The 24,282-nt window shown below is 55.7% G+C and overlaps 10 protein-coding genes across 10 annotated transcripts; 4 read left to right on the forward strand and 6 right to left on the reverse strand.

The window, feature by feature from the left end:
* Positions 1-776: 776 nt before the first annotated feature.
* LY79DRAFT_579193 (uncharacterized protein) lies at positions 777-2,739 on the reverse strand (the record flags this gene model as incomplete). The annotated part of the gene is made up of 2 exons (XM_060560007.1): positions 777-2,315; positions 2,383-2,739. The coding sequence occupies 2 exons, from the start codon at positions 2,737-2,739 to the stop codon at positions 777-779; spliced, it is 1,896 nt and encodes a 631-aa protein (XP_060414950.1).
* Positions 2,740-3,344: 605 nt separating this feature from the next.
* On the forward strand, positions 3,345-5,853 carry LY79DRAFT_658843 (uncharacterized protein; the record flags this gene model as incomplete). Its single annotated transcript, XM_060562730.1, has 6 exons — positions 3,345-3,360; positions 3,544-3,578; positions 3,810-3,960; positions 4,190-4,322; positions 4,455-4,833; positions 4,918-5,853. 6 exons carry the CDS (start codon positions 3,345-3,347, stop codon positions 5,425-5,427), a joined length of 1,224 nt encoding a protein of 407 aa, XP_060414951.1. The 3' UTR covers positions 5,428-5,853.
* Positions 5,854-6,773: 920 nt separating this feature from the next.
* On the reverse strand, positions 6,774-7,628 carry LY79DRAFT_176680 (Cupredoxin). The gene is made up of 2 exons (XM_060551261.1): positions 7,329-7,628; positions 6,774-7,259 (listed from the first exon to the last, which is right to left on the reverse strand). Exons 1-2 carry the CDS (start codon positions 7,381-7,383, stop codon positions 6,895-6,897), a joined length of 420 nt encoding a protein of 139 aa, XP_060414952.1. The 5' UTR covers positions 7,384-7,628; the 3' UTR covers positions 6,774-6,894.
* Positions 7,578-8,665, reverse strand: LY79DRAFT_176688 (uncharacterized protein). Its single transcript, XM_060551262.1, has one exon. The coding sequence runs from the start codon at positions 8,523-8,525 to the stop codon at positions 7,875-7,877; it is 651 nt and encodes a 216-aa protein (XP_060414953.1). The 5' UTR covers positions 8,526-8,665; the 3' UTR covers positions 7,578-7,874.
* A 4,774-nt stretch (positions 8,666-13,439) lies between these two features.
* On the reverse strand, positions 13,440-14,163 carry LY79DRAFT_551619 (uncharacterized protein; the record flags this gene model as incomplete). Its single annotated transcript, XM_060557661.1, has 1 exon — positions 13,440-14,163. A coding segment is annotated over exon 1 (475 nt), but the record flags the coding sequence as incomplete, so codon positions are not given.
* A 270-nt stretch (positions 14,164-14,433) lies between these two features.
* Positions 14,434-16,785, reverse strand: LY79DRAFT_551621 (mitochondrial carrier domain-containing protein). The gene is made up of 4 exons (XM_060557662.1): positions 16,364-16,785; positions 16,035-16,056; positions 15,831-15,907; positions 14,434-15,677 (listed from the first exon to the last, which is right to left on the reverse strand). The coding sequence occupies exons 1-4, from the start codon at positions 16,400-16,402 to the stop codon at positions 14,868-14,870; spliced, it is 948 nt and encodes a 315-aa protein (XP_060414955.1). The 5' UTR covers positions 16,403-16,785; the 3' UTR covers positions 14,434-14,867.
* A 1,166-nt stretch (positions 16,786-17,951) lies between these two features.
* LY79DRAFT_176925 (uncharacterized protein) lies at positions 17,952-19,054 on the forward strand. Its single transcript, XM_060551264.1, has 2 exons — positions 17,952-18,162; positions 18,320-19,054. Exons 1-2 carry the CDS (start codon positions 18,044-18,046, stop codon positions 18,807-18,809), a joined length of 609 nt encoding a protein of 202 aa, XP_060414956.1. The 5' UTR covers positions 17,952-18,043; the 3' UTR covers positions 18,810-19,054.
* A 19-nt stretch (positions 19,055-19,073) lies between these two features.
* Positions 19,074-19,811, reverse strand: LY79DRAFT_551626 (L-Aspartase-like protein). The gene has a single exon (XM_060557663.1). The coding sequence runs from the start codon at positions 19,686-19,688 to the stop codon at positions 19,299-19,301; it is 390 nt and encodes a 129-aa protein (XP_060414957.1). The 5' UTR covers positions 19,689-19,811; the 3' UTR covers positions 19,074-19,298.
* Positions 19,812-20,048: 237 nt separating this feature from the next.
* On the forward strand, positions 20,049-20,622 carry LY79DRAFT_649274 (uncharacterized protein; the record flags this gene model as incomplete). The annotated part of the gene is made up of 2 exons (XM_060562517.1): positions 20,049-20,370; positions 20,440-20,622. A coding segment is annotated over one exon (283 nt), but the record flags the coding sequence as incomplete, so codon positions are not given.
* LY79DRAFT_605786 (uncharacterized protein) lies at positions 20,049-24,059 on the forward strand. The gene is made up of 3 exons (XM_060561883.1): positions 20,049-20,370; positions 20,440-21,066; positions 21,229-24,059. The coding sequence occupies exons 2-3, from the start codon at positions 20,515-20,517 to the stop codon at positions 23,872-23,874; spliced, it is 3,198 nt and encodes a 1,065-aa protein (XP_060414959.1). The 5' UTR covers positions 20,049-20,370; positions 20,440-20,514; the 3' UTR covers positions 23,875-24,059.
* The last annotated feature ends 223 nt before the right edge of the window (positions 24,060-24,282 follow it).

Below are 24,282 nucleotides of genomic sequence, written 5' to 3' on the forward strand. Positions count from 1 at the left end.
AAAGGTTGGCGGCAATGAGCAAAGCACGCCACATGCATTTGAAGTGGGAGCAGAGTACGACAGCTCGGTTACGCATCGAAGGGATGCGTTGAAAACGTTTGGTAAATAAAACGAAAAGAACAAAAAAGGACACACAGCCCGACTCCTTCATTTTTATCGTTATACAACAAGTGACCCAAGACCAGCCCGTCGTCTCAGGGTCTGAATTAGTAAAAATGCTGGTAATCGTCAAGGTCGCGAGAAAAAACAACAATCCAAACTCCCCAAATGATAAAATGTGACCGACTCCTCCTCCCCTTCCCCCCCCTCTCCCCGGAGAGTTAGCCGTTGCCGCCTTTCCAGATTCCGAAGCAGGAGAACGAACGCCGTTGACTATGCAGACGAGAGAGAGGGTGCCGGCCGAGCGAAAAATAGCAAACAAGCAAGTTCATCTTTCCCTTCCCCCGCCAAAACTCCTGAACCATGCGGGAATAGCTCCTGGGTATGTCAATCACTTGCCCGCTCACCGAAACGCCTGTCCACTCCCTTTCCCGTGTCGTTTGCGCGTCTCTGTTGTTTTCTTATGTACGTGTAGACCAGCCAAACGAGCTGCGTGAGAGCGAGTCCCGTGCAAGCCTCCAAAGGCGGCCCCGCACCGTGATATTATTATGCCCTTCAGCCGGCTGGGGCCTGTTTTCATCATCCGAGTCGTGCGAAGAGACACCTTCGTAGGGCCGGATCGGTTCGGTCATGTCCTCTTTTGCGATGGGCAGGTCCGCCCCTGATAAGAAGGGGCTCTACGCCTTCACCTTGGGAACCGCCTGGCCTGCGGGGGCACTAACATCTCGCCGCTCGCCGGCACCCTCGATCATCTTCTTGCGGGGCGTCGCGGTGCCCTGGGCAATAGAGCGGGCACGTCCTCTACGTTCGCGGATGCGGGCCAGGGCCTCCTCGCGGGTCATAGTTGGTGTCATGGCAGGGTTGTTGATATCAAAAGACATGTGGCAGTCGCCGGCTGAGGGCGTGCGGGCGCGTTCCATCCTTGGTTGCGGCCGCGGCTTGTCGTCACGGATGGGAACGGTTGTTGTCGTCGTCTTGGTGTAGAAAGCGGCTGCGGTGTGCGGGCGGACGGTGTCTTCAGGGGTTGGGGAGGGACTTCTTGAGGACCTGGATGCGGGGCGTGCGTCCATGTCGGGCATGGTGGGGATGGAGGGGAGAGGCGCAGTATGGACTTGGCCATCACTGCCGCCGTGGGGAGCATTGAGGAGGGAAGCCAGTGACATGCGCTCCTGGGCGAGGACAGCAAAGTCAGGGGGTTCGAGAGAGGGTGTGCGCGAGAATCTTGGAGGAGCGTCGTGGGGAGTGGGAGGCTGGCTGGGAGACCCTACGCTGGACTCGTGTCCTCGTCTCCCCTGTTCGCACTGACCCTCGATCTCGTCCGCCTCACGCTGCGACACAGTTCTGAAGATACCCTCTCGGGCGCAGAAGATGGTGCTGCGGCGCTCTTCCCTTGAGCGTTTGGTGGCATCGGGCTTCTTGAAAGCCTTCTCCTCGACCGGGGAACTCCAAGAAGCCCTCAATGACGACTGGCTCGAAGAGGAGTCCCTACGCCCCTGAAGGATGACCAGATCACTGGCGTCGGCAATCTCGGCAGGTGGCATGAGCCTTCGCCTCGGCGACATGATACTTGGTCTGTTGGACAGACTCTGCCTCGGGGAAAGTATGCTTTGTCTTCTGGGCGTCTTTGCGCAAGGGCAGCAGCGCAGTTCACACTCGGCCTGCAGAAAGTCGACCAGTTCGTATGCGCGGTTAGCGCGTTGGCGTTCCCAGGAAACCTGGCGCGTAAGCTCCTCAATTTCCTCCTCGCTGGCGGCGGAGGAGACGATGTCCACCGTCGAGAGGGAGAACCGCGGTGCCTTTTTCTTCTTGGGTGATGCAAATTCGTCGTCGGGCGCAGCGTCGAACGCTTTAGGTAGCGGAATGCGACCCTCGGCGGCTATGCGGGCAACCTCCTCCTCCTTGGCCAAGGTCTTGTAGGCGTCCCGTTCCTGTTCAAGCATCTTGATGCGCTCAAAGGCCTCGCCGAGTGCCTGCTCCATACCGACCATCTGATAGCGGGCCTGGAACGCCTCTTCTTCGCGGGCTTTGGAGCGCAGCTTCTCGGCGTCGAGATTGTCTGACGCTAGCCGCCAGCCCTCGCGAGCGGCCTTGAGCTCTTCCTGGAGCTTGATAATTTGGGACTCGTTCTTGAACGTCTTTTTGCGGGCAAGCTTAATCTCCTTCTCCCACGCTGCTTTCGTGTGGGCGTAGGTTTCTTTTGCGCGTCCGTATTGTTCCTTGAACAAGAAGTCAGCAACTTTGGACACCATAGGATGGCAACGGCGGCAGAGGCGGATGGCTTACCATGACAGTCTCGAGACGCTCGCTGACGCGCTGCTCCCGCTCCTTGCCCTTTTCCAGCTGAACGCGCAGCACCTTGGACTCGTCGCGGTAGCGGCGCAGTTCGGTCTCGGCCTCCTCACGACCCAGCATGGCACGTTTGAGGGCAGCGTCTGCGGTCTTGCGTTCAAGAGTCTTGGACTGCATCGCAAGGTTGTTGAATTGAGAAATCTTCTCATGTACTGAGCTATCACGTCCGCCGGGACTGCTTCGAGGAGACGTGAAGAGGTTGCGACCTTGTTGCTTTTGGTTCGCGCGGTCGGGGGTCATTGGACTCAGTGGTCCGCCCGGCGAGGGCGGTTGTTCGGCGCTGTCGGCCATCTCAAGGTGAGGGTGATGGTATTACTGCTGTATTTATCGAGCGGTATCCGGCGTGCAATGTCGGGAAGGCGCCTTTGGGTCCGTAGGAAACGACTCTCTCTAGTCTGCCTGTGGCGCGCGATTTGCAAAAAAAGGATGATGGTGGTAGCGTCGGTGAACAATGGAACCCTTAATGGAGACGGTATCATGCAAGGCCTGCAGGTTAAAGGTGTATGTAGCTATCTGCCAGTCCAGGTTGTTGACGGCGCGCGGGAGCAGGGCAACGGATGTTTACAGTGCGGGCGGTGGTGCTTGTCTGCAGACGGGTTGTCCAGGTGACGCAGCCAGATTGCCCTAGCGAAATGGTTCATTTGTTCATTTGGTGTGGTATCCGGGGGGTAGCGTAGTGTAGGTATTGGGCCGTTGACGAATGACATAATCGACTCCACTTTGGGGCGAAAAGAAGAAAAAGAAAGAAGGCGCAAGCTGCGAGCTGCGAGCTGCGAGCTGCAAGCTGCTTAATGTGGTTAGTAGCGACCCCCACACAGCGATACCCCCGAATAATTGAAAGGTAGGACGAAGATGGGTGCGATAGAGCTGGGTGAACTTTGCATTTAATTGCATACATGTACGGAGTACAAGGTAAAATGATGTACCTACAGTACCAGGTCATTAATCTGGTCACACTATTAAGGGTCACATGATGTCTACCCCACATTTTACAAGGCTACGTAAAACCGTAGTCATATTATTATAGTGTAAACTCCAGCCAAAATAGATGTTTCTAATATCGTGTATACCAGCCACGTACTTTAATACATTCAGTAATCCTATCTTGGATGGAGTCTATTAACCTCCAGGTAAGTATTGGAGGTAGAGCCCTATATACCTCAATTAATTGCCTCTGAAGCTCTTGTCGCGATGCATTCAGACTAACATGTGGTAACCTTAGGCAGAAGGGAAAGTGGGCCTGGCGGAGGAATCCTGATGTATTAATTGGCTAGATATTCTGGTGTGACCAGATTAATGACCTGGCACTGTATATGCCTACCTCGCTGTGTAGCATAAATGCGCAACCATGTTTGCCAGAGCTCATGGGGGGCGACAGCGACTTAAATGACTTTAATTTCGATGGACTCTGGTTCTCGCCGCAGAAAAAGAATCGGGAGTTTCCCACCTGTTCCATATACGAGTCCCCCAACCTGCAATGTGTCGTACAAGTGGGTTTCGGCACTGTATCGTGTATGTATGTATGGGGACTCACAGCTTCTAGGAGCTCAAGACAACCCCCAGATATAGTACATGGTGGCTTGTGAAATCCAATTCTTCCATATGCATTTCCAAGTATTGCACCTTATCTGGAACTAGTCCTTGGGTCCAAAGGGGCCTTTATCGAGGACCCAGGAAGGGGGGAGGGTGATCTCTCCGGATGACCTGGATCCGCCGTGACCTATCACACGCCGACTAAAAGTCACTTTCGCTCTTTTGGAGGCATTTGCGGTGCCCACTTTGTCTGCCGCCGGCGAAGCGCATGAAGCTAGCAGAATGCTCGAATGTCCGCGGCATCCATCCAGGTGCTTTTCGGTTTTCGGTCCTTTCCCAAGGTTTGTCCGTAGTTGACCGTCTATCAGACCACGTCGACAAACCGGGGGTGTGTGCTCTCTCTCCATATTAGCGCAATTGTGTCCTCATTGGAGCAAAACCAGCTAGCTTCTGAGACTTTTCGCCTCTCGTAGCTTCTTGGCCATCTTTGCCCACTGCATCCCCTCCTCCCCTCCCAACGCCCCTCCCAACGGAACAGACGCAGCCGCAGCCATGGCAGACGACACGACAAGCGTGCGCCAGCGCAAGCCGGTGCAGGAAGTCGAGGATGAGGACAACTTGTTCGCAGGCACCCCAGCCGAGAACTCGCGGGGGAAGAAGAGCAAGAAGTCCAAAAAGGCCAAAGGCGAGACGGAGGAGTACAGCCCCTACCTCGACATCCTCCGCGTGCTGAGCTTCCTCTTCCTCGCCTCGTGCGCCCTGAGCTACCTGCAGAGCAGTGGCGAGAGTTTCTTCTGGGGTCACAAGAACAAGCCCTGGTACATGAGGCCCAGCTACTGGAAAGCTAAATGGGTACGTGCAATGCATTCCCCCCCTCCTCTCATGATCCTCCCGAGAATCGTCCCGAAAGCTAACGTGTGTACCCTTTTCCCGCAGAACGGACCCCTCTACCTCACCCCCGAGGAGCTCCTCCAGTACGACGGCTCCGACCCCGAGAAGCCCATCTACCTCGCCATCAACCACACAATCTTTGACGTCTCGGCGAACCCGCGCATCTACGGCCCGGGCGGCTCCTATAACGTCTTCGCCGGCCGCGACGCCTCGCGCGGCTTCGTCACGGGCTGCTTCATGGAGGACCGCACCCCGGACATGCGCGGCGTCGAGGAGATGTTCCTGCCGCTCGACGACCCCGAGGTCGACCGCCACTGGTCCTACGACGACATGCAGAGGCTGCGCGAGGAGGAGCTCGCCGCCGCCCGCGCCCGGGTCCACGAGGCGCTGAAGCACTGGGTCGACTTCTTCACCAACAGCGACAAGTACGGCGTGGTCGGCAAGGTGAAGCGGGACCCCGATTGGCTCGCCAAGGAGAAGGAGAAGAAGCTCTGCGCCCAGGCGCAAAAGGCGAGGGTCAAGAGGAAGGTGCCCGGACAGGAGGGCCAGAACTAAAGAGAGGCCGCGGGGGGGTTGAGCTCGCGCGTTGGACTCTGAACGTCGGCCCCCCCGCGTCATCAATTAGGAATAGGGAATGTTGCTCTAGGTGTGCTCCGAGCATACCTGACCTACTGTCTGTCACCTTGCAAGAGTGCATTTACCTCATCCCGTATGTGACCAACTCTTCTGGCCGGGTCTTTATGATTGTGATCCCTATACCAAATGTACTTACGGTCCACACGGCGCCTCCGTCGGGTTAACAGAGAGCCGGGAAAAAACGGCATGTCCCAAGCAGGCGGGTGATACCAGGGAGGGACTTCGTCGTCCCGCATGAGTGCCGCGTGACTCGGCGCACAAGAGCATTTTGGTTCGGAAGAGCTGCCCCCGTGCTTCGTCGCCAGCTATTTATAGACTTTTCAAGTAAATCAGAGGCCTCCATCCATTGCACTTGTCCCCCCCCCCCCCCTTTCCCAAAGACGGGCCCGTCTGCGATCTCCTAACACGCACACGTTGGCTGGATATTCCCTTCACTTGACGATTCGGTCGTCTCATTAAGGGATATTTGATTACCAGAATCAAAAAAAAATACTCGATTTAGATGCTATAGCGAGCTAAGAATGCCCCCGCCAAATCCAGCATGAACCCCATATACTGAGGGAAAATGGACCCCCGTCTAGTTTGTAGGTTTTCCTCGTACATCCCATCCCACCTCGTCCGACCCGAACCAGCCGATCCGGAGTCGCAAGGGTATCAGGACCCGGCGGTAGAGATATGCAGCCCCTCATGAGAATAGAAAAGGAAAAAAAAAAATGGTATTAAGCTTCATCATCACGCAAGTGTACACCGTCACCAGAGCCCAACGCCCGGCCGAAAACCCAATCCTCTCAAAGCCCCAGGCCCCATCGTTGCGACAAAGGCACTGCTTACAAGAGCAGGAAGCCGGCACCGACGGCGAGCAGGAGAGTTGCGGGTGCGCTGAGAGAGACGGCGCCGGCAGGGAGAGGGGGGTTAGTGGGAGCGGCGCCACCGGCACCACCGGAGCCGGAACCAGAGCCGGAACCAGAGCCAGAGCCAGAGCCGGTACCAGAGCCAGCACCGCCAGAGGGAGAGGCAGAACCACCTCCGACGGTGCCGCCGGCCGAGCCGCCGACGGGAGCCAAGGCCTGGGCAACGGTCTTCGCGGCCTTGGCGTAGTTCTCGAGGGTGCGGGAAGCGTTTGCCTTGGAGCTGCAGGTTGTTAGCATCATTCTGTTACTCTACTTCATGTAGGTTGCATCGTGATTGTGTGGGTGGATGTTCATGCGCTTCGGGTTTGGCCATGTATCATCGTCCGAAAGATGAAACACGGGATCGCCAAAGGTCGCAACGCCGATCCAGGGGGGAGTTCCCGACTTTGACACTTTGACGTGCACCAACCAGAAAAGCAGCAAGCTTTGATGGGGAAAAGGATTCGAAATTGAGAGAAGAAAAAAATAGTGACACTTACTTCTCGTTGATGACCATAACCATGCCGTTCTGGCAGTGCTTGGCCTGGGAGCAGTACAGCCACATGGGCGCGGCGCTGGTGACCTGGACGGTGAAGACGGGAATCTGGCCCATGGCAAGGGAGGCGGCGACGGGCTGGTATCCTGAGAAGAGACCCTTGGCGGAGCTGTTCATGCTGGACGTGCTGGACATGCCGGACATGCCGGACATGGGAACGCAGGGGTTGTCAAAGGTGGACTGGACGACCGAGTGGTTGCCGCCGCGGAACTGGAACTGCACCATGGAGCCGACGGCGGCGTTGAGCTTATCGGGGAAGAACTTGAGGGTGTTGTTGGTCGTTGCGACGGAGACCACATGGACAGCTGTAAGTTTATTGTGTTAGTCTCCCGCGTCCTGCTCTGCATCCCCCTCTCCGCCTTTCGACGACTTACACTGAGCCTGAGCAACGACGGCCAGGGCCGAGACGATCATAGCTGAGAAATGCATCTTGATCGAGTTTTTATTTTATTTGAATAAACCGGTTAAAAAAATGGGTTCGATTGTTGTCGAGGACGAGTCGAAAGAGTGACGGTAGTTTAGTAAACGGTTGGAATGTTGAATAAGCGGCTTGCGCTTGATAGGACTAGCCTGTGAAGTTGAAAGAATTAAAGATTCGCAACGAAAGAAAGGGAAGAGAAACTGAGAAATCCCGCCTCGAAAATTGTTTGTTGATGGAGTTCCTAAAAGAAGAGGGACCAGAAAGAGAGTGGGAAGGGGGTGCGAGGGGACGGCACGAATTTAAGCAGTCTTTGGGATCGTCCCAAGAACCAAGTGAGGAACAGGTCTCGACGACGAGGACAGGCCCCTTCAGACCCACCCACCCCCCTCCCCTTGTCTGCATCCATCGGGCGGCATCGTCGTCGTCTTTCGTGCTGCATTCGAAGCGAAAGTGGCTCACGCCATCCCCAGGCCGCAGCGCAGCGTCGATGGACAGGGGGCTATCGACACGTTGCACTGGGCAGCGGAGAGTTGAGGCGAGGCGAGGTGAAGGGGGGGGGGTGAGGAGGAGTGAGGAGGCTGATGCAGCGAGGTTGAAACACGTTTTGACCATCACACTCGGGGCCATGGGTGTGAGAGCCTGCCCTGCATCTGGGCCTGCGTACCCGCCGTACCGTCTTTCTACTGCCTTGGAAGCATGGGGAGACCTGTCGAGTGTGCAGGTCCAGGAGGGAGAGAAAGACATCGGAGCCCTGGCCTCGCAAGATTGGCAATTGATTCCCTAGGCGCCGCCATGCCTCGTCATCGTTGTCGTCGGTTTCTCGACTCGGGACTTGCTTGGTTCCTGAATCCATCTTTTTCTTGGCAGCCGCCCTAAGGGAATTTAACCTCTGCACTAAATTTGTAGAATAGAATAAACTACTTAGCCGGTCACTGGCACCCAGGTCGGTGGGTCTTGCGCGCATGGCTGCGTTGCCTTGCAGGAAATCCCTGTTTGCCCCTGGCTTGTCGAGAGCGGACGGGTCTGGGGAAGACACCCGACCAAGGAAGGCAAGACAGAGCAAAGCAAGTAGACCACTATAGTATGCAGCGTGTAGAAAATAGTCAGCGTCCAAGGTGGAAGCCGTCGTACCCGAGGACGGCTGTGCCATCGGTTCTGCCAGAGCGAGACGAATGGGGACCTGGGGTGCGTAGATCCGATGCGTTGCACCATGGCCGGCATCCCGGATGAAGAAACACAAATTGGAATCAGAAAAAGAACAAAAAATCCGGAAGCAGAGAGGAACGGAAGACTAGGCTCTGCGCCACACTGCGGCAAGTTAAGGCCGACCGACGATGACGGGCCGGGATGGCCCATGACACAAGGAAGCACTGACTGACTTACCCTATCCTACTAAGGTCTATACTACCTAGATGGGTGGGTAGTTTACCTAGGTACGCAGAATGGAAAGGTGATTACTGGAGGCAGGTTTTGCTATGCTCAACACCTCACTCATTGCGGCGCACGCAGGCTCGAGCCACGCCCGATGTCGCAAAAGTATAAAGTCAAGGGAGTTGGGACCGGCCCGATCTTGACAGGACAGAATACCTAACACACGGTGAAGAACACGGGCTGTAACGGTGGTTCGTCTGCTCGCAATGAGATTCAACAAGGGAGAGGTGAGAACCATCTCAATTTAGAATTCCCGCCTGTCAACCTACCAAGCCACATGGTTAGGCGGACAATAAGCCATTCATTCAGTCATTCGGGCAGTCGTCAAACACTGGGCCGGAACACGGCGCTTGAGAGAAGAGGGAGAAATTACGACGTGGTCAAGACAGCACAAGACCCGTCGTAACTCTGCATCTCATGCAATAAGACCAAGACTCCTTCTTCCTCCAGTTCTGTTGATACCGTCTTGGCTTAGCCTAGGGTCCAGGAGGAGAAGAAAGGAAGGAGGTGTGGAAGGGGGGGTTGAGAAAAAAAATTGGAAAAAAAAAAAAAAAAAAAGGTTGAGACTGGCAAGAGGCGGTAGCGCGTGTCAAACCAAGTCGGACGACGTCGAAGCCGAAATAAGGTTGGGTGTGCACATGTCGCCAGACGAGCCAATACAAACACCCCATGTCCCCATTTGGCCGGTACGTGGATTCACAACAGACCCACTTCTACGGGTTTGCTCCTTAGCCATTGGCTAGAACCTGGCGGTGGTCCCCAAAAGAGGCTGGCGCGCCCGGATGTGCTTCACCCTTTTTCAGCCCTCTGACAGTTCCGTAACTCTCCTTGTTTCAGCCGGTCCGTACTACCTGCTGTACCTGCCTCTATACCGGTACCTAGGTAGGTGATGAGTGTAGTACCAGCCATTCACCACCAGAGCCGCAACTACGGATTCCCTCTTCCTCCGACGTCTTCTGTCCTCCTGCCGGACCACCTTCTACTTGTCGTTCGTCATCCGACCACGTCCGCGTGCACGTGCTCTGCCCTAGCGATATTGCCTCCCGTGTCCGCCACCCTGGGGCTCTCTCCATCCTTAGTTTAGTACCGTATCCTCTGACTTAACTGAATAACCGCACAGACCATACGCTAGACCCCTTATAGAAAGCGGTCAATCTATTTCTACACACACCCACCCATGTAACCCTAACCCTTGCCGCCTAACTTGCTGCTGACGTAAATGACTCCCTGTATTTGCCACATCTAGATCCCTGTTTCTGCCACCACGCCAGCCCCTTTTCAGCAGCCCGCGGTCTGTGCGGTTATTCAGTTAAGTCAGAGGATACGGTAGGTTGGTAGGTAGGTAGCTAGGTAGCTTAGTATACCTACTACTTCGTAGTGCAAGTGCACTAAGCATGAATTGTCTGACGATACAGTACATTAATTGCCCAGAAGCAACATCAACCCCTGTCCATCCTCGGCTCTTAGCACCCAGTCGCTGCATGGCATCGCCGTCGCTTATCCACCCATTCGTCTCTCGTCTTGCCAGCCCGTCTCAACGGAACCGTACAACGCGCATCCCGTCTTGGACACTCGACTCTGTGCCTGCAGCCGTCGTCTTCCCTCGGATGTCTCGAGAAGCCGGGGAATGACTGTCGACGGAGGCATTGGCGTCTGATGTCCCCATCCCTATTCCCTGCCTATCCGTCTACCTACACGTACCCATCCATTCTTCTCTGGCTGGCCAACCGTCGCCTCCTAGTACGCGGAGAAACGAGAGGCAGCCGGCTTCCCCTGTCTGCCTTGCTTGTTCGAGTAATCGCAGTTCGCCTTATACCGCCTCGGGTACCCAATATTCGGGACCAAGGTCTACTTGCAGCACCTCACGCTTACGTAGGTACACACTTGCACACACTTACACACACTTTCTCTCTCGCTCCCTCCCTCCCTCCCCCATCTTTCCCTCATTCTCCCTATTACTCGCATCGCCCCGACTTAAGCGCCTTACTTGCCAATCAGGCCCTATTCTATCCCATTTCTCCCTTAAAGAAGCAAATTTCCTCGCTATCAAGTTTGCCTCGCCTCGTGACTCACGACGTCTGACTTGCTCGCCCCGACACAACTCATAGTCCTACCTTGAACAGGCCTTTCTCCAGAGCAAACGAGGATGCCTCGGATCTGCAAACACGTATCGTGCCTGCCCCATTCCACGGCCACGCTACCTTGCCTAGTCCCCATAATCCTTCTGCGTGGATCTTTAATTTACCCTTCCGACCGTTGGAGCGTCAAAGGCGGCCCATCACAGGGGTCGCCAGACGGGGAACCCAACCGCTTCCAGCCAGCGCCGCCAATGCGAACTATCACATAGTATAGCCAGCCGCCTGGCGTTATAAGCTTGCGGGTCCCTCTTACGCTCGCCTTTTAGCCGAGAATGGACTGTTTCCTAATGCAGCCAGGTTGAAAATCCTCTCTTTTTCTTTTCTCTCTCTCTCTCTCTCTTTTTTTTTTTTTGTCATGGCATGGGGACGACTCGGGGTAACTCAAGATCCGTTCGCCACACCCCCTGGTTTGGGGTAGCAGAAACGAAACGCTCCGATCCTCGTCAACGACATACTTGTACGCACGCGAGGCCAGTGAACATTTCCTTCGAATCGAACTGGACTCGTGCTGAACCGAATGCGGGGTTCTAAGAATAGTAGTTGTGGTCGCTCCGGGCAGTCTGGAGTCAAGATAGTTCAAGCCCATGGACCAAATCAAAGGTGCCTCGAGACCCGTTCCCCCGTTCAGAAGCGCATCTCGCGTCGTGTGAACTGGTCTTTTCATGTCGCCTTCGGAACGTCATCTCATCTTCCTTGTTCTTACGCCACAAGAAGCGAATAAAAAAACAAAAAATAAAGAGAGAGAGAGAGAGCCCGTCTTTCCTGCCCTGGATCTCGGTCAGCCATCTGTTGGCCTCTGCCAAGCCCGCAGGTGAGGCAGAGAGGAAACCGCGCAGCGCCGTATGCAGATGTTCAAGTGCGATGAGCGACTTTCCAACGCACGCCCGAGGCCCTCTTCGCGATCGAAATGTCGGCTTCTGTTTTGGGTAGGTTCGAGGTTTGGGGGGGACATGGGATGGCTGTTGCTGCTGTTGCCGACCGGTCGACAATGACGGCCCTCGATGGACGAGAGGGAGCACCTCGGGGCCTTGCTTTGTTACCGAGACCGTTCTCAAGGCGCCAAAATAGTATTCATCAGTAGGGACGACGTCGTGGTTGAGGCAGGCGAGCAAGACAGCGCGACTCCTCTTCACGCCTTGACCCAGATCCTAGTTTGGCTTTGTTCACAGCAACAACCCCCCCCTCTCTCCTTCATGAAGATTCACTTGCCAATTGGATGCAGAAACCCTCCTGGCCGTGTGCGCAAGGATTCAAGAAACCACCTTCATCACAAAATTTCAATGACTCGGACCCCTATCATGATCTGCTTGACGTGCCGTACATTCTGTTGCTTAGGCTACATACAGATGAGGCTCAACTGATCGAAGTGCGGCAGAACGAAACGACACGATCTGCAAGATAAAATAAGATAGCAGCCCTGCCCAGTAATGTTCTCAACTACAACCTGAATCGAGGACTGCCTCAAAGAGATGCTTGGGTTCGTCGTGCCCGCCTCGAGTTTTGTTCCGATATCCACCCAGACGCAAGGGGCCTCATCCTTAAGGGATGATACACGCTCACGGACGAGCCGTGGGCAGTCAGAAGGCTCCCAGGCCTCCTCCACCGTTGCGGCCCCCTCCCCAGCCGCATATGATCTGACAAGCTCGTGCTCATCCTTTACTGTTTCGTCTGAACACCGCATCGGTCTGAAGCAGGAGAGGTGCCAAAAAAACCCTATGTCTTCGAATGGCAGTTCTATCCGGCTAGATTTTACTCTTGTTATACCTCTAGGTGCGGGTCTGGACACATTGGTTGATGGCTTCGCGTTTCCTTCGTCGCGAACGGGTTCCGGGGACTCGTGCGCTCGTACAAATCATTGGTTCGGCGGCGCTTTTGCCCATCCCTCGACCATGCCGAGCGGTAGCGACGAACCCGCGGGTTGCAGGTGATGGGTGCTCTACTTGTTATTTGAGTCCCGTTTGTTATGCGTATGCCGGCCAGATACGCCATACGTGTGTGAGTTGGCGTTGAACCAACATAGATTAGTCTGGCCGAAGGGATTCGAGACGAGTAATCGTGCCGTTTGAGATGGTAAACTCCACCACAGTTCTCCGAGGCCGGGGGGCTTCCGAGCGCTTTGCTCACAGTGGTCCATCCCCTGTCGACTTGTGTATGAAATGCTCCGACGTCATGTTGAAAATTTAGTGATCATCGCAGAGCTCTACACAGAGCTCTACGCAGATCGGTTATGGGGAGGGGATACGTAGGCTCTCCTTAAGCAGTTCACAGCTTGTCGTGCCTGCAAGCTCGGGGATCCAATCTGGGCCGCGCGGTCGAGAAAGGACAGCAGCGGCCAACAACGAGCTATTGGCAACCCTCGCCGCTGGGTGAGAGCATCTTCCTAGAGGCGGCGATTTGTATATGGAGTATTCACCGGGCATCATTCGACACGGTACTGTTGCGGCCTTGCCGATCGGAGGCCTTCGGTAACTCAAAAGTCCATGAGTAGCTGCGGCGCAATCTTCTCCAAGTCCTCAACCTAGCTTCCCCGTCAGTTCCTTCGCCTGTACGCAGCACATAACAACAATGACCACAAAATCACCACCCCCGCAGGAGAGGCCAGATATAGTGAAACTCACTTCTAGGAAGCCGCCCGGCCGCTCGTGAATACACCGAGCGATGGCCTCTCTGACGAATACGTCCATGTACTTGCCTGCCGCGGCGTTCGCGTCCTTGCTCAGCCTCGTGTCGTCCTTTTCGAAGAACTCGTGCAAGAGCCGCGTCAGGAGCTCGGGCGGAATGGTGTTTTCGGGAGAGTCAACGTCCTCATCTTGCTCCTCGGCTTCCTCCTCGTCCTCGACCGCCCGCGACGCCGCGTCGCTGTCTGATAGCTCAAAGGGTCCGGACTTCTTGCGCGCGGGCTGCTGCGCGGCCTTACGCTTCGTGCCGGCGGCGGGTTGCTGAGACTTGGCCGGCCGACCGCGTTTTGTGGGCTGGGTCGGTTGATTGGGCATTCTGGTGATCCGGTCTGTTGACGTCGAGAAGTGGAGTGTTGGTGTCGTCGTTGAGGGAGGGTCGTGATCTACTTCTTGTCTTGCAGGCAGCCCAGATCTTGTTAGCGGTCGAAAGAGGGTGGCCGACAACACAAGTTTCACGTGTCAAAGATACGATAGCCCACTTCTCAGAGTTAACCCAGGAAGACAGATGGTCAAGGGTGCGTCCGCTGAAGTGCGAGATCTGATCTGGGTCGGGGATCAGGCGACTAACGCGGGGGGAGCAGCATGGCATGTGGGGACGGAAATTTGACGCTAGCCGCGACTGTCACTGTCGCTGCAGGCGCGCTTCTGGGCATTAAGCCCATTGGCCAATCACATGTCTGCAGCTTTGCTGCAAGCGGCAAACTCTCCTTCCAGAGGCCACATGGCATCAACAACCGGCAAAGCATCACCGTAGTCACAAAATACAACACATTCAGGCATCATCGGAGCAAGGTTATCGGAAGCACACATCTTAGAAAGAAAAAAGAGATATCTTCCTATTGTACCATGGAAGTCTATCGAGTCATGCAATACCAAGGAAAATCCACGCGAGGATAGACCAGAAACCGGTCGAGTCCGGCGGAGACAGGGTTGCGTGAATGAATGCAATCGGGAATTGCTTTAGTGTACAAATTACAGTGGATTAGGTAGCAAGCAAAGCTCTTCAGGTCATGTAAGAGAACGCCTTGCCAAATGCCATTCTAAACCACGAAGGACTGGCCGACGCAGACAATCCACCTCTTGTGGTGTCTGAATCCATAGTCCCTCCGCAACTTCCATCTCACCCCTTTTATCAACCGAATCCTTATCAGATCCCAGCCAACCACGAATCACCACAGCCCGGGTGTTGCCAACTGCCAACCCGCCACCGGTGAAGAGTTTATACACGAAGAGGTGTCAAGGCATTTAGCCAGAGCCACCCTTGAAGGCCTTGCCGAAGAGCAGGACCTGGAGCTGGTCGTAGATGGACAGGACACCAGCACCGGCAACACCACGGAGGATGTTGGCACCGGCACCCTTGAAGAGAGACTTGACACCCTCCTTGGCGATGATCTGCTTACCGGCGTCGAAGGAGCTCTTGTACTTGACGGCCTCACCAGAGGTCATCATCATGCGACGACGGATGGTGTCAAGGGGGTAAGAGGCGATACCGGCGGCGGTGGTGACGCACCAACCGAGAGCGAAAGAGGCGAGGAAGTTACCCTGGAGGGAACCGGTGAGGACGACGGGCTTGATGGAGTCGTAGAGACCGAAGTAGAGACCACGGTAGACGACGATACCAGCGACGGAGGGCATGAAGCCACGGTAGAGACCGGCAATACCGTCGGAGGCGAGGGTCTTGCGGTAGACGTCGACGAGGCCGTTGAACTGGCGCTCACCACCCTTCTTGGCGGACTTGGCGTCGTTGGCAAGACGGGTACGGGCGTAGTCGAGGGAGTAGACGAAGAGGAGGGAGGTGGCACCAGCAGCACCACCGGAGGCCAGGTTACCAGCCATCCACCAGGCGTAGCCGTCACGCTCCTTCTTGAAGCCGAACATCTTCTTGAACTTGTCGCGGAAAGCGAAGTTCAGGGCCTGGGTAGGGAAGTAACGGATGACGTTGGCAGTGTTGCCACGCCACAGGGACATGACACCCTCGTCGGCGGCGGTACGCTTGAAGCAGTCGACGATACCCTCGTACTTGCGGTCGAGACGACCCTGCTTAAGCATCTCATCCTGTCTGGAAGTTAGTCATGGTTCAGGTTGACAGTAGATGCGACAAGGCGCGCCAAGATCACGTGTCATGGTGTGTTGACATCGAATCGGGAGTACCCGATCGAGCTTTGGCTCGCGATCTGTCAACACCCTGTGCAGAAAGTCTTCACTAACCTGGTTCTGGATGAGGAGCTTGATACGCTCGATGGGAGCAGCAGCAGTCTTGGAGACAGCGGCAGAGACACCTCCCACTGTAGGAAGCGGTTAGCGGTTATTCGATGAAGGGAGCTATATATCGCGCCCGTCGTAATCAACTCGCCGAGGTCGGATAGCTGACAGGACAAGGGCGACGATGTCGATTTTGATGGTACAACATACTAAGGAAGTCGGCCACGAAGGGCTTGGATAGACGTTAGCATGTTTAGGGGTAGGTTATTATCCCTGGCCTGACGAGAAAAAAATCCCCAGCTAAGCTCGGTTCGTATATCCATCCATCGATCAATGGCGACGATAAGGCGAATGTTGACCATTGTCGCATCGGACTTGGCCCATCGAGTTGAGATCGGCATCGCCTCGATGAAGCCATTGGTCAAGTCGATGGCCACTAGATGTTGGTCGACGATGGATGGAAGCGACGTCGCCAGCGAGGGATTTTTTTTCGCGCAGCCTCAGGTGAAGGAGGGAACGGGAGAGGATAGTTAGCTTACCGGCATGCCCAGGACCTTCTGTTCGGTAGGAGGAGACATTTTGGCTGTGGGTTTCTTCTCAAAAGATCAACCTCAGAGAAAAGAATGAGCGGAGATGGACGGAGGAGTAGAAGGAGATGTGAAGACGGAAGGGCGAGTCGAGAGAATTTAAAGGCTCCGACCGGTAGCAGGTTTGGGGGAGGGAAAAAAAAATTCCTGCAGGGTGGCCGAAGAAGGAACAGCTTTGAGCGAATCTTTCCGGGCCGCGCTAAACTGAGGAGCACCGACCACCTCGAACAGGGCCAGGGTGCGTGAGAGGTGGCCGAAAAAGCGGGTCCCTCTTTCGCTGGCGGTCCTTCCAGACTCCATCCAGCAATTCGTGTGTACGGTTTCTTACCTACCTACGGAAGGTGTCCTCTTCTTCTCTCTCCTTCTCTGCCTTTTCTCCAGTATCGGATGGGCAAGAGCTGGGTGGGTCACCCCCTTCCAACCCTTAAATCCACTGGGAAGGTGCAGCACCGACGCCAGCACTACAGGTACTTACGTAGTGTACGTATGCCATGTACCGCGTACCTATAGGGAAGGAGGGAAGGGTGAAGTTTTTCTTTGGCCCGGCAACTGTTGCCTCAGGCCAGAGCGCTAGTTTGCCATGGAATTGAGATACCGGTTCACCCCGAGATTTGCACGGGGACTCCGCTGCATGTGTAGCTCTGGCTTTTTTTTTTTTTTTTTTTTTTTCAGTCTGCCGGCTGTCTGTCAGGCGGGAGGACGACGGCTGTGTCTCTAGTGCTCCTTAGCCAGGCACGTCGGTCCGTATTTTAATGAAAATCTCAGGTCCAAGCAGCGGTTATTGCGACCACGGTGTTGCGATGAATAGGGGCTCACTGGGCTGTCTCGGGCGAGACTGACTGACTGACTCTGTGGAAGAGGGAAGCTGGCATAGAGCATCCAGGTGGTCGGTCCATCAACCTCCACCCATATACGGCTTAGCAGAGGGTGTCAAACAGCGGATGGAGAGACGGCCAGCATGGCATGGCTCTGGTTAATGAGATTTCATTCCAAGCCTCCTTATCCGCCCGCGGATGCCATTGTCATATCCCGTTCTTTCTTGTTCCAGAATCGACCGTCATTGCTAGGTCCTTGCCTTTCTCCTTGTTGTTCTCATCGTCACGATCGATGGTTTCCAATGCAGCTAGCTGCAAGCGCCGAAACGCAATCTCCAGAGCCGCCTGCCATGGCAACTACTACGTAGACTGTTATTACCGGATATAGGTCATCAATATCTCTATTCCCCTTATCCCTCTGGCGGGTCCTTCAATCCGAGCAAAAAGCCACCCATGTCCCAGTGCCAAGCCGCCCACCTTGGATGGCCGGGTATCCTCTGGGGTCTTGTCAGCCAGCAGAAAATTGGTGCATCCAATCCTTTGAGCCGCCGCCGCTAATTCCTTATCCGCCATTGACCTGCATCCAGACAACCGAGCTTAAAAAAGAAAGACGAAAAACTAGGGACTACGCCATCCGTATGTTGTACCAACATACAGGCTCTAGAGCGCCAGGGGGGCAGGCCTGTCTGGTCGGCCGAGCCACGTCTCTTCTTTAGCCTCGGGTACTTCTCCCCAGTGCGCAAACGTGAGGTACGGCAAGACAGACACTCACATGCCCGAGCTAGGTAAGCGCATCTCGGGTTTAGTGCGGTAGAGTATGAAGCAGAGTTTGTTTGCTATTTGCTTCCATTCGTCCAAAGCCGCTGTGGTGTACAGCGGAGTGTACTGTATGGAAATGACGGGGCGGATCTATGGATACGGCCCACGATGCCCAATGTATGTAATTTTTCGCCATCCATGAAAAGGGGAGGGTACATTATTGCCTTCTTGACAGCCCCCTAGCACACTCGGACATGCCCTGCTCTTGACAGCATGCATGCCAACGCAAAGCACCCGAGCCGAAGCAATCGACTTATGTGAGTACATTACGTAGTAAAGGACTGGCCAAGCTGAGAGACACTACACTCGCTACACTACACTACACCACACCATCTGGTCGGGCACACGCGACGAGCACGGATGAGTGGCCACTTTCAAGACGCATTCAACGTCAGGCTTCAGAAACGGCACGTTTGAATCCTTACTCGCGCGGCAGCATCCCTAAACCAGTGGCGGCAAGGCAGGGCTGGGACATTGCCAGCTGTGTCACCATGCTACGAGTACGGTCTAAAAGAGCGTTGAAAGATGGCATCCTCGCAGCCCGACATACATTCAGTCTTTCGCGCGGGCTGACAAACAATCAAATGAATTTCTTTATCAGGCCGGGATGTAATCAAGCCTCGGAACCCTTCCCCAGCGCGGGAGATCGGGAGAGCGGGAGACCGGGAAGAGAGGGATTGGAGGCCATTGGACGGATGGTTTTGCTGTGGATTTCCCCTTTGGCCAGCTCAGCTTCTTCTCCTTTCTTGACATGGGACCCGTGATAACGATGACCGATCTGTTTCGACCAAAACTGGCTGCGCGAGGTGCCGGGGTTTGTTTGGTCTTCAGACTTCTCTCCGTTTTCTGGCCAACAGAAGCGCCAACGGGCCGCAAGCAGCCCCAGCTATTTGGATGCCTTGGCGCCTCGTTTCAATCGGGTTTTCTGCTGCAGGCAATACCCACACCTGTGCGCGACGTCAATAGTCGACAACCCATAGGAAAAAGAATAGGAAGTCTCTATCGATAATTATTCATCGCGCAATAGAAATCACTCTGTGTACAGAACTTTCTTGCGATTGACAAGTGTGCTCGCCTGGCGGTAATCCTGTTCGATTTTCTCTAACAATATTGTATCGTTATTGAAACTTTTGGTTCATTCAAGAGCGTCGCACTTGAATTAGATGTTTTTCTACAGAATGAAGCGTGTCATTCGTCATGTCTGTCACAGATTCCCTTACTTCGACCGCATCCTCCACTAGGCTATCAAACCCCTAATCCAACATAGACCTGATAACCTGGATCTGCTCCAGCACGCTTGATCGACTGGCGCCGCCTTCAGCCGGTTTCGCCTCGACACTCGCTTTGTATTCAAATGCCTCCGCAATGTCTGCTGTGAGCCGATAATCAATGGCCTGAAGTTGCTCAAGGGTCAGCTTGTCCGTCAAAACTTCCAGCTTTTTAGACAGTGCAACGATGCGTCTAGGGATGTGGACAGCCTCTCTGAACGGACTACCATTGCTCACCAACCGCTCTGTAACATCAGTGGCTAGCATCGTTTTGACCAGAGCGGTCTCCATCCGCTCTGGCCGCACCTTCAAGGTAGTAATAACCCCACTAGCTATGCCTAAACCATCCGACATAGCTTGAACCGAATCCAGCATAGGCTCTCACCATTCCTGAAGATCTTTATTATAGCAAGATGGCAGGCCTTTCAAAGTCTTTCAAATGAATAGTTATAGCTACTCTCGATACGCTCCTCAAAGCCAAGGCAGCTGGTTGAGGTGTTAATAAGAGGACCGCCCCTTTAGAGCATGCCAGGTCACCAGTATCATGCACAATTTGCACAGTGTATTACATAAGGTAGGGTAAGGTGATGCAGTACGACGTCTGCCAAAGGCCACGTGACAGCTGCAGCTCGGCTCGGCTCCGGCCAATTTTTTTGATTTTTTTATTTGCTGTCTTCCCTCAGGCCTCTGTTTCGTATGAGCCTCGCCCCAAATTTGATGCTCGCCCGTGCTGCACCCGTGGTTCATCTCGCTCGCCGCATGCTCCAGATTCCCGTTCTTAGTTCCCCATTCTCTTCTCCAACCTTGCCGACCGACCAACGAGAAAAATTCATCGACCGCCCAGTGGCCCGCCTGCAGTACAATAAACACGCGAAATCCCACGTCTTCAAACTATTTCTCATCACGTGACCCTCCTCGACTAGACGAAAAAAAACACCACCCGCACGACACGCCTTTGGATGCGCGACGACTTTGGCCCCTGATAGCCATCCTTCCCACCCTGAACGCGCCCAGATAGATGCCTCAGCCCACCCAGAGCTCCTCGTAGAGGCTGCCAGTACGTCCCGCGACGCGACTTTCAGCCTTGCGACGCCGTGATGACACATGTCTAACGTCCGAGATGCAGACCCTGGCGCCCATCCATCCTCTCCCCCAGCGACCTGACGGCCCCCTCGATCACTGGCGAGGTGCATATTGGGGCATGAATAACCCGGCCGCCTACACTCCTCTCGAGTCCCTCTTCCTGTTCCAAGCCATCCTTAAGCACGGCGTCGAGGCTGCCGCCTTCATCAAGGTCTCGGATCTTCTCGTCAACAACTCGCTGATCAAGGATGACAAGACCTACGACGCTAAACGACTGAGCCCGGATGCGCTCCGACAACTCTTCCTGCACCTGTTGCAGGAAGAGCTCCGGAGCGAGGCCGCCACCGCCGATAAGCCCGATGGCACCTTGTCGCCCAACTCCAAGAAGCGCAAGCTCAACCGTCCGCCGTTGCCTACGTTGAAGGAGGTGAAGGAACAGCTGCACAAGCTCCCGGCTCTTGTTGATCGGCTCTATGCAAGGTACAAAGCTCACGTCGTAAAGGATGTCAGAGATGACGAGCGGCGCATCGAAACACTGGCAAGAGAGCTTCAGGTTCTCGAGGCACAAGAGGCCAACGAACGGGCCAAGGCCAACGCGCACCGCCAAGCAGCTCCAAACGGCACCTCCGGCCTCAAGACGACTCCGACGCCTGTCCCAATACCATCGCCCGTTCCGACTCCTGCACAAGCTGCGGCGCATCAGCACGTCAAGCCGTCGACGGCGACACCGTCCGCCGAGGTACCGAGACCGATCAGGCCCGCGAGTGGACAAGCTTCCGCTCCCACCCAGACTCCTGTGCCCATTCCAACACCCGTACCTTTGCCACCCCAGGCGCATGTCCGGCCGTCAGCAAATACAGCATCAACCCCGCCTATCGCACCCAACCCTACACCGGCAAGGCGAGATGCTGCTCCTCCAGGCGTGCCTCAACCGTCGCCCGTGGCTCCTCCGGCGCAAGCTGTCTCCGCAGCCGGGGGACCAGCTATGACACCTACCACCACCCCAGTAGTCAAACAACACCCGCCCCCTAAACCTCCCAGTAGCTCTGGCCAGGTTCTGCAACCTCCTAGCAGCGCTATCCACCCACCCGTACGGCCTGGTCAGTCGACATCGCCAGTTCCTCTGCCGACGATTTCACCTCGGCCAGACAGCATTGCGAAGTCCCGTACGTCAGGGCCGGCAACACCTGCGCAGCCCTCAACACCAGGAACCCTCAAATGGGAGAAGCCATATCAACCTGCCACTCCAGCATCGCAGTCACAAGGCCGTCCCGTGATGCCGCCAAATATCCCTACAACATCCGCTCCGTCGACTCCCGGCCAGCCACATCATCCGTCACAACGGTACCCTCAACCGACAGGGCAATACCACGGGCCACCGCAGCCACCACACGTTCCAATCCAGCCAAACCCTGCACAAAGATATCCCCAGCAACCGCAGCCGGTATTGGTGCCGCCTCAACCGCAGACTCAGGCTCAGGCGCAGGCGCAGGCTCATCCTCAACCCCAGGGTCAGGCCACAGCACAAAGCCTCGCCCAGGTCCAGGCCCAGTCTCAGCCTCAGCCTCAATCTCCCCAAGCTCAGCCGAAGGGGCAGCCAAAGGGGCAGCCGAAGGGACAGCTAGTGGCACCAATGCATTCCACACCGGTGAAAGGCCCTCCAGAGAGGTCTGCTATCCAGCCCCCGCAGGGTCGTCCGTTATCAACGACCCCGATTGCCCCTCCTGTGCGGCCACAGCCGACCCAGCAGCAACAACAACAGCAGCAGCAGCAGCAGCAGCAGCAGCAGCAGCAGCAAAAGACTCACTCGCCAGCCCCTCCAGCCTCGCAACCTCCTCACCCCCCACAACCCCCTGCCGGATACCAAACCCAACCGCGCCCTCTTGCTGCGGCCTCGCCAACCCCCTCTTCTGGCGCATCAGGACAGACCGCAATTCCTCCACCGAGATGGCCCCAGTCCCACCCGTCGCCTTATGCACAGCAACAGTTTAGTCCTTCGCCGGCCCCGGCTCCGGTCCCGACCCCTACGCAACTCCAAGCGAAGCCGGCTGATACCCAGCGGCGCGTTAGTGCCCCGTTCAACAAACAACAGCAACACCCCCGTCCAGCAATACCTCCTCACCTCGTTCCACAACTTGCAGCCACCCCTCAACCGGCACAAAAAGCCGCAAGCACGCCAATTCCGCCTCCACAGACGCCTGTCACAGCACCTCCTACTTTTGTTCTTACTGGCTCTGGTACCAAGTGGACTTTGAAATCAACACCTTCCACGCCTCGTCCGTCCGGGGCCGGAAAGGAAGTCGCAAGCCCCGCTTTTGAGCCACTGAGCCCGGTGCAACAACCTGCATCTTTGCCTGCACCAACACCATCACAAGCATCGAAGAAGGCCAGCCCGAAGCCGACACCGGTACCTATCCCGATCCCGAAGACAGAGTTGAAGACCCCCGCACCTCGAGGTCGGGGCCGGCCACCTCGCAGCGCAAACAAGGTCCATGCCGACACCACTCCGTCTTCGGTGGTTGGCATGCGCAGGAGTCCGTCAGTGGCATCTCAGACGGACGAGTTATCGATGGATCACCATGAGTTGGCGCCCAGAATTAAGGATGAGAACGCAACTCCTAGAGCGACTCCAAGAGCGACACCAAAGCCTCAGGATGAGACAGGCGATACCACTGCTGATGAAAGCGTGCCAAGCCGAAGAAGCATGGTCACTCCCAGCAGCGTTTCGTCCCGGCTCCCTCACAAACGCAAGCGTCAAGACACCCCGACCGAGCCGCTGCCTCTGCCCACGGCGCCCACTCATGTCCTGTGGACGAGGCAGTTTGGCCGTGTGAGCGCCGCCGCCCTCGATCAAATCAGCGCTCATAGATTTGCAAATCAATTTGCAAACCCGATTCGAGAGCGAGACGCGCCTGGCTACAAGACGCTCATCCTGCAGCCTCAGGACATTAAGTCCATACGCGCAGCCATCACTCACGGGAACAGAGCGGCTACTGAGGCCGCCAAGGCTCTGCCGGAGGGAGATCCGGGCACTGGCTCTGTTCTGTTGCCAATCAGTGACGACTTGGTGCCTCCCAAGAGCATCATCAACAGCGCGCAACTTGAGCGAGAACTGGTCCACATGTTCTCCAACGCCATCATGTACAATCTGAACCCCAGCCGCGGACCGGGCCCGGCTTTCATGAAGGGCGGTACTGCAGCTGATGGTGCCGATGTGGTGGGATATGAGGTCGACGAGGACGCGGTCGTCCGTTCTACGAGAATGATGTCCATGGAGGTTGAAAAGATCATTGGCGAGCTCCGTAATGCAGAGAAGGAACGCACAGGTCAAGCCCAATCCAATGCTGGCAACACGAGGCCGGCGAGCGTAGCTACTGGCGAAGACACGCCGATGGCCGAGGACGATGTTGATGAGCTGGCGGGCGATACCGACTTGGGATCGACAACGAGGAGACGGCGCGTAGGCACGAGAAACTAGGCGTTGCCTCGTATTGCGCGCGACCCTGATGATTGAAGTGTGTTTTATGCGTTATTAAGGACTAGAAAGAAAGGACCAAGCATCTGGGTCTCAAGGAATGTAGGATACTTTGAGCGGAACTGAGGGTCCGCCTTCGTATGATAATGTTATCAATAAGCCCAATTGTGGCCATTGCGTTACTTGAGCCTCCAAATGCTCGCACTACAAAGCTCGTCCGAGTTGTGTCTCCCGTCCAGTGAAGCCTGGGAGACGGCGAGTGATGTGCTTCCCAAGGCCAGGCCAGGCCAGGCCAGGCCCGTCCTGTCCCGTTTCCTGCCCTGGGCCGGCCACGTGTTTGTCCCATATACGCTAGTGAATAACTGTACGTGAGGAAGGCGAACCACGGTGTCCTCTTACGTTACCATAAAG

This window comes from Colletotrichum navitas (genome assembly GCF_030913465.1).
Source record: "Colletotrichum navitas strain CBS 125086 chromosome Unknown LY79scaffold_24, whole genome shotgun sequence".
In the NCBI taxonomy this organism is placed as follows: domain Eukaryota; kingdom Fungi; phylum Ascomycota; class Sordariomycetes; order Glomerellales; family Glomerellaceae; genus Colletotrichum; species Colletotrichum navitas.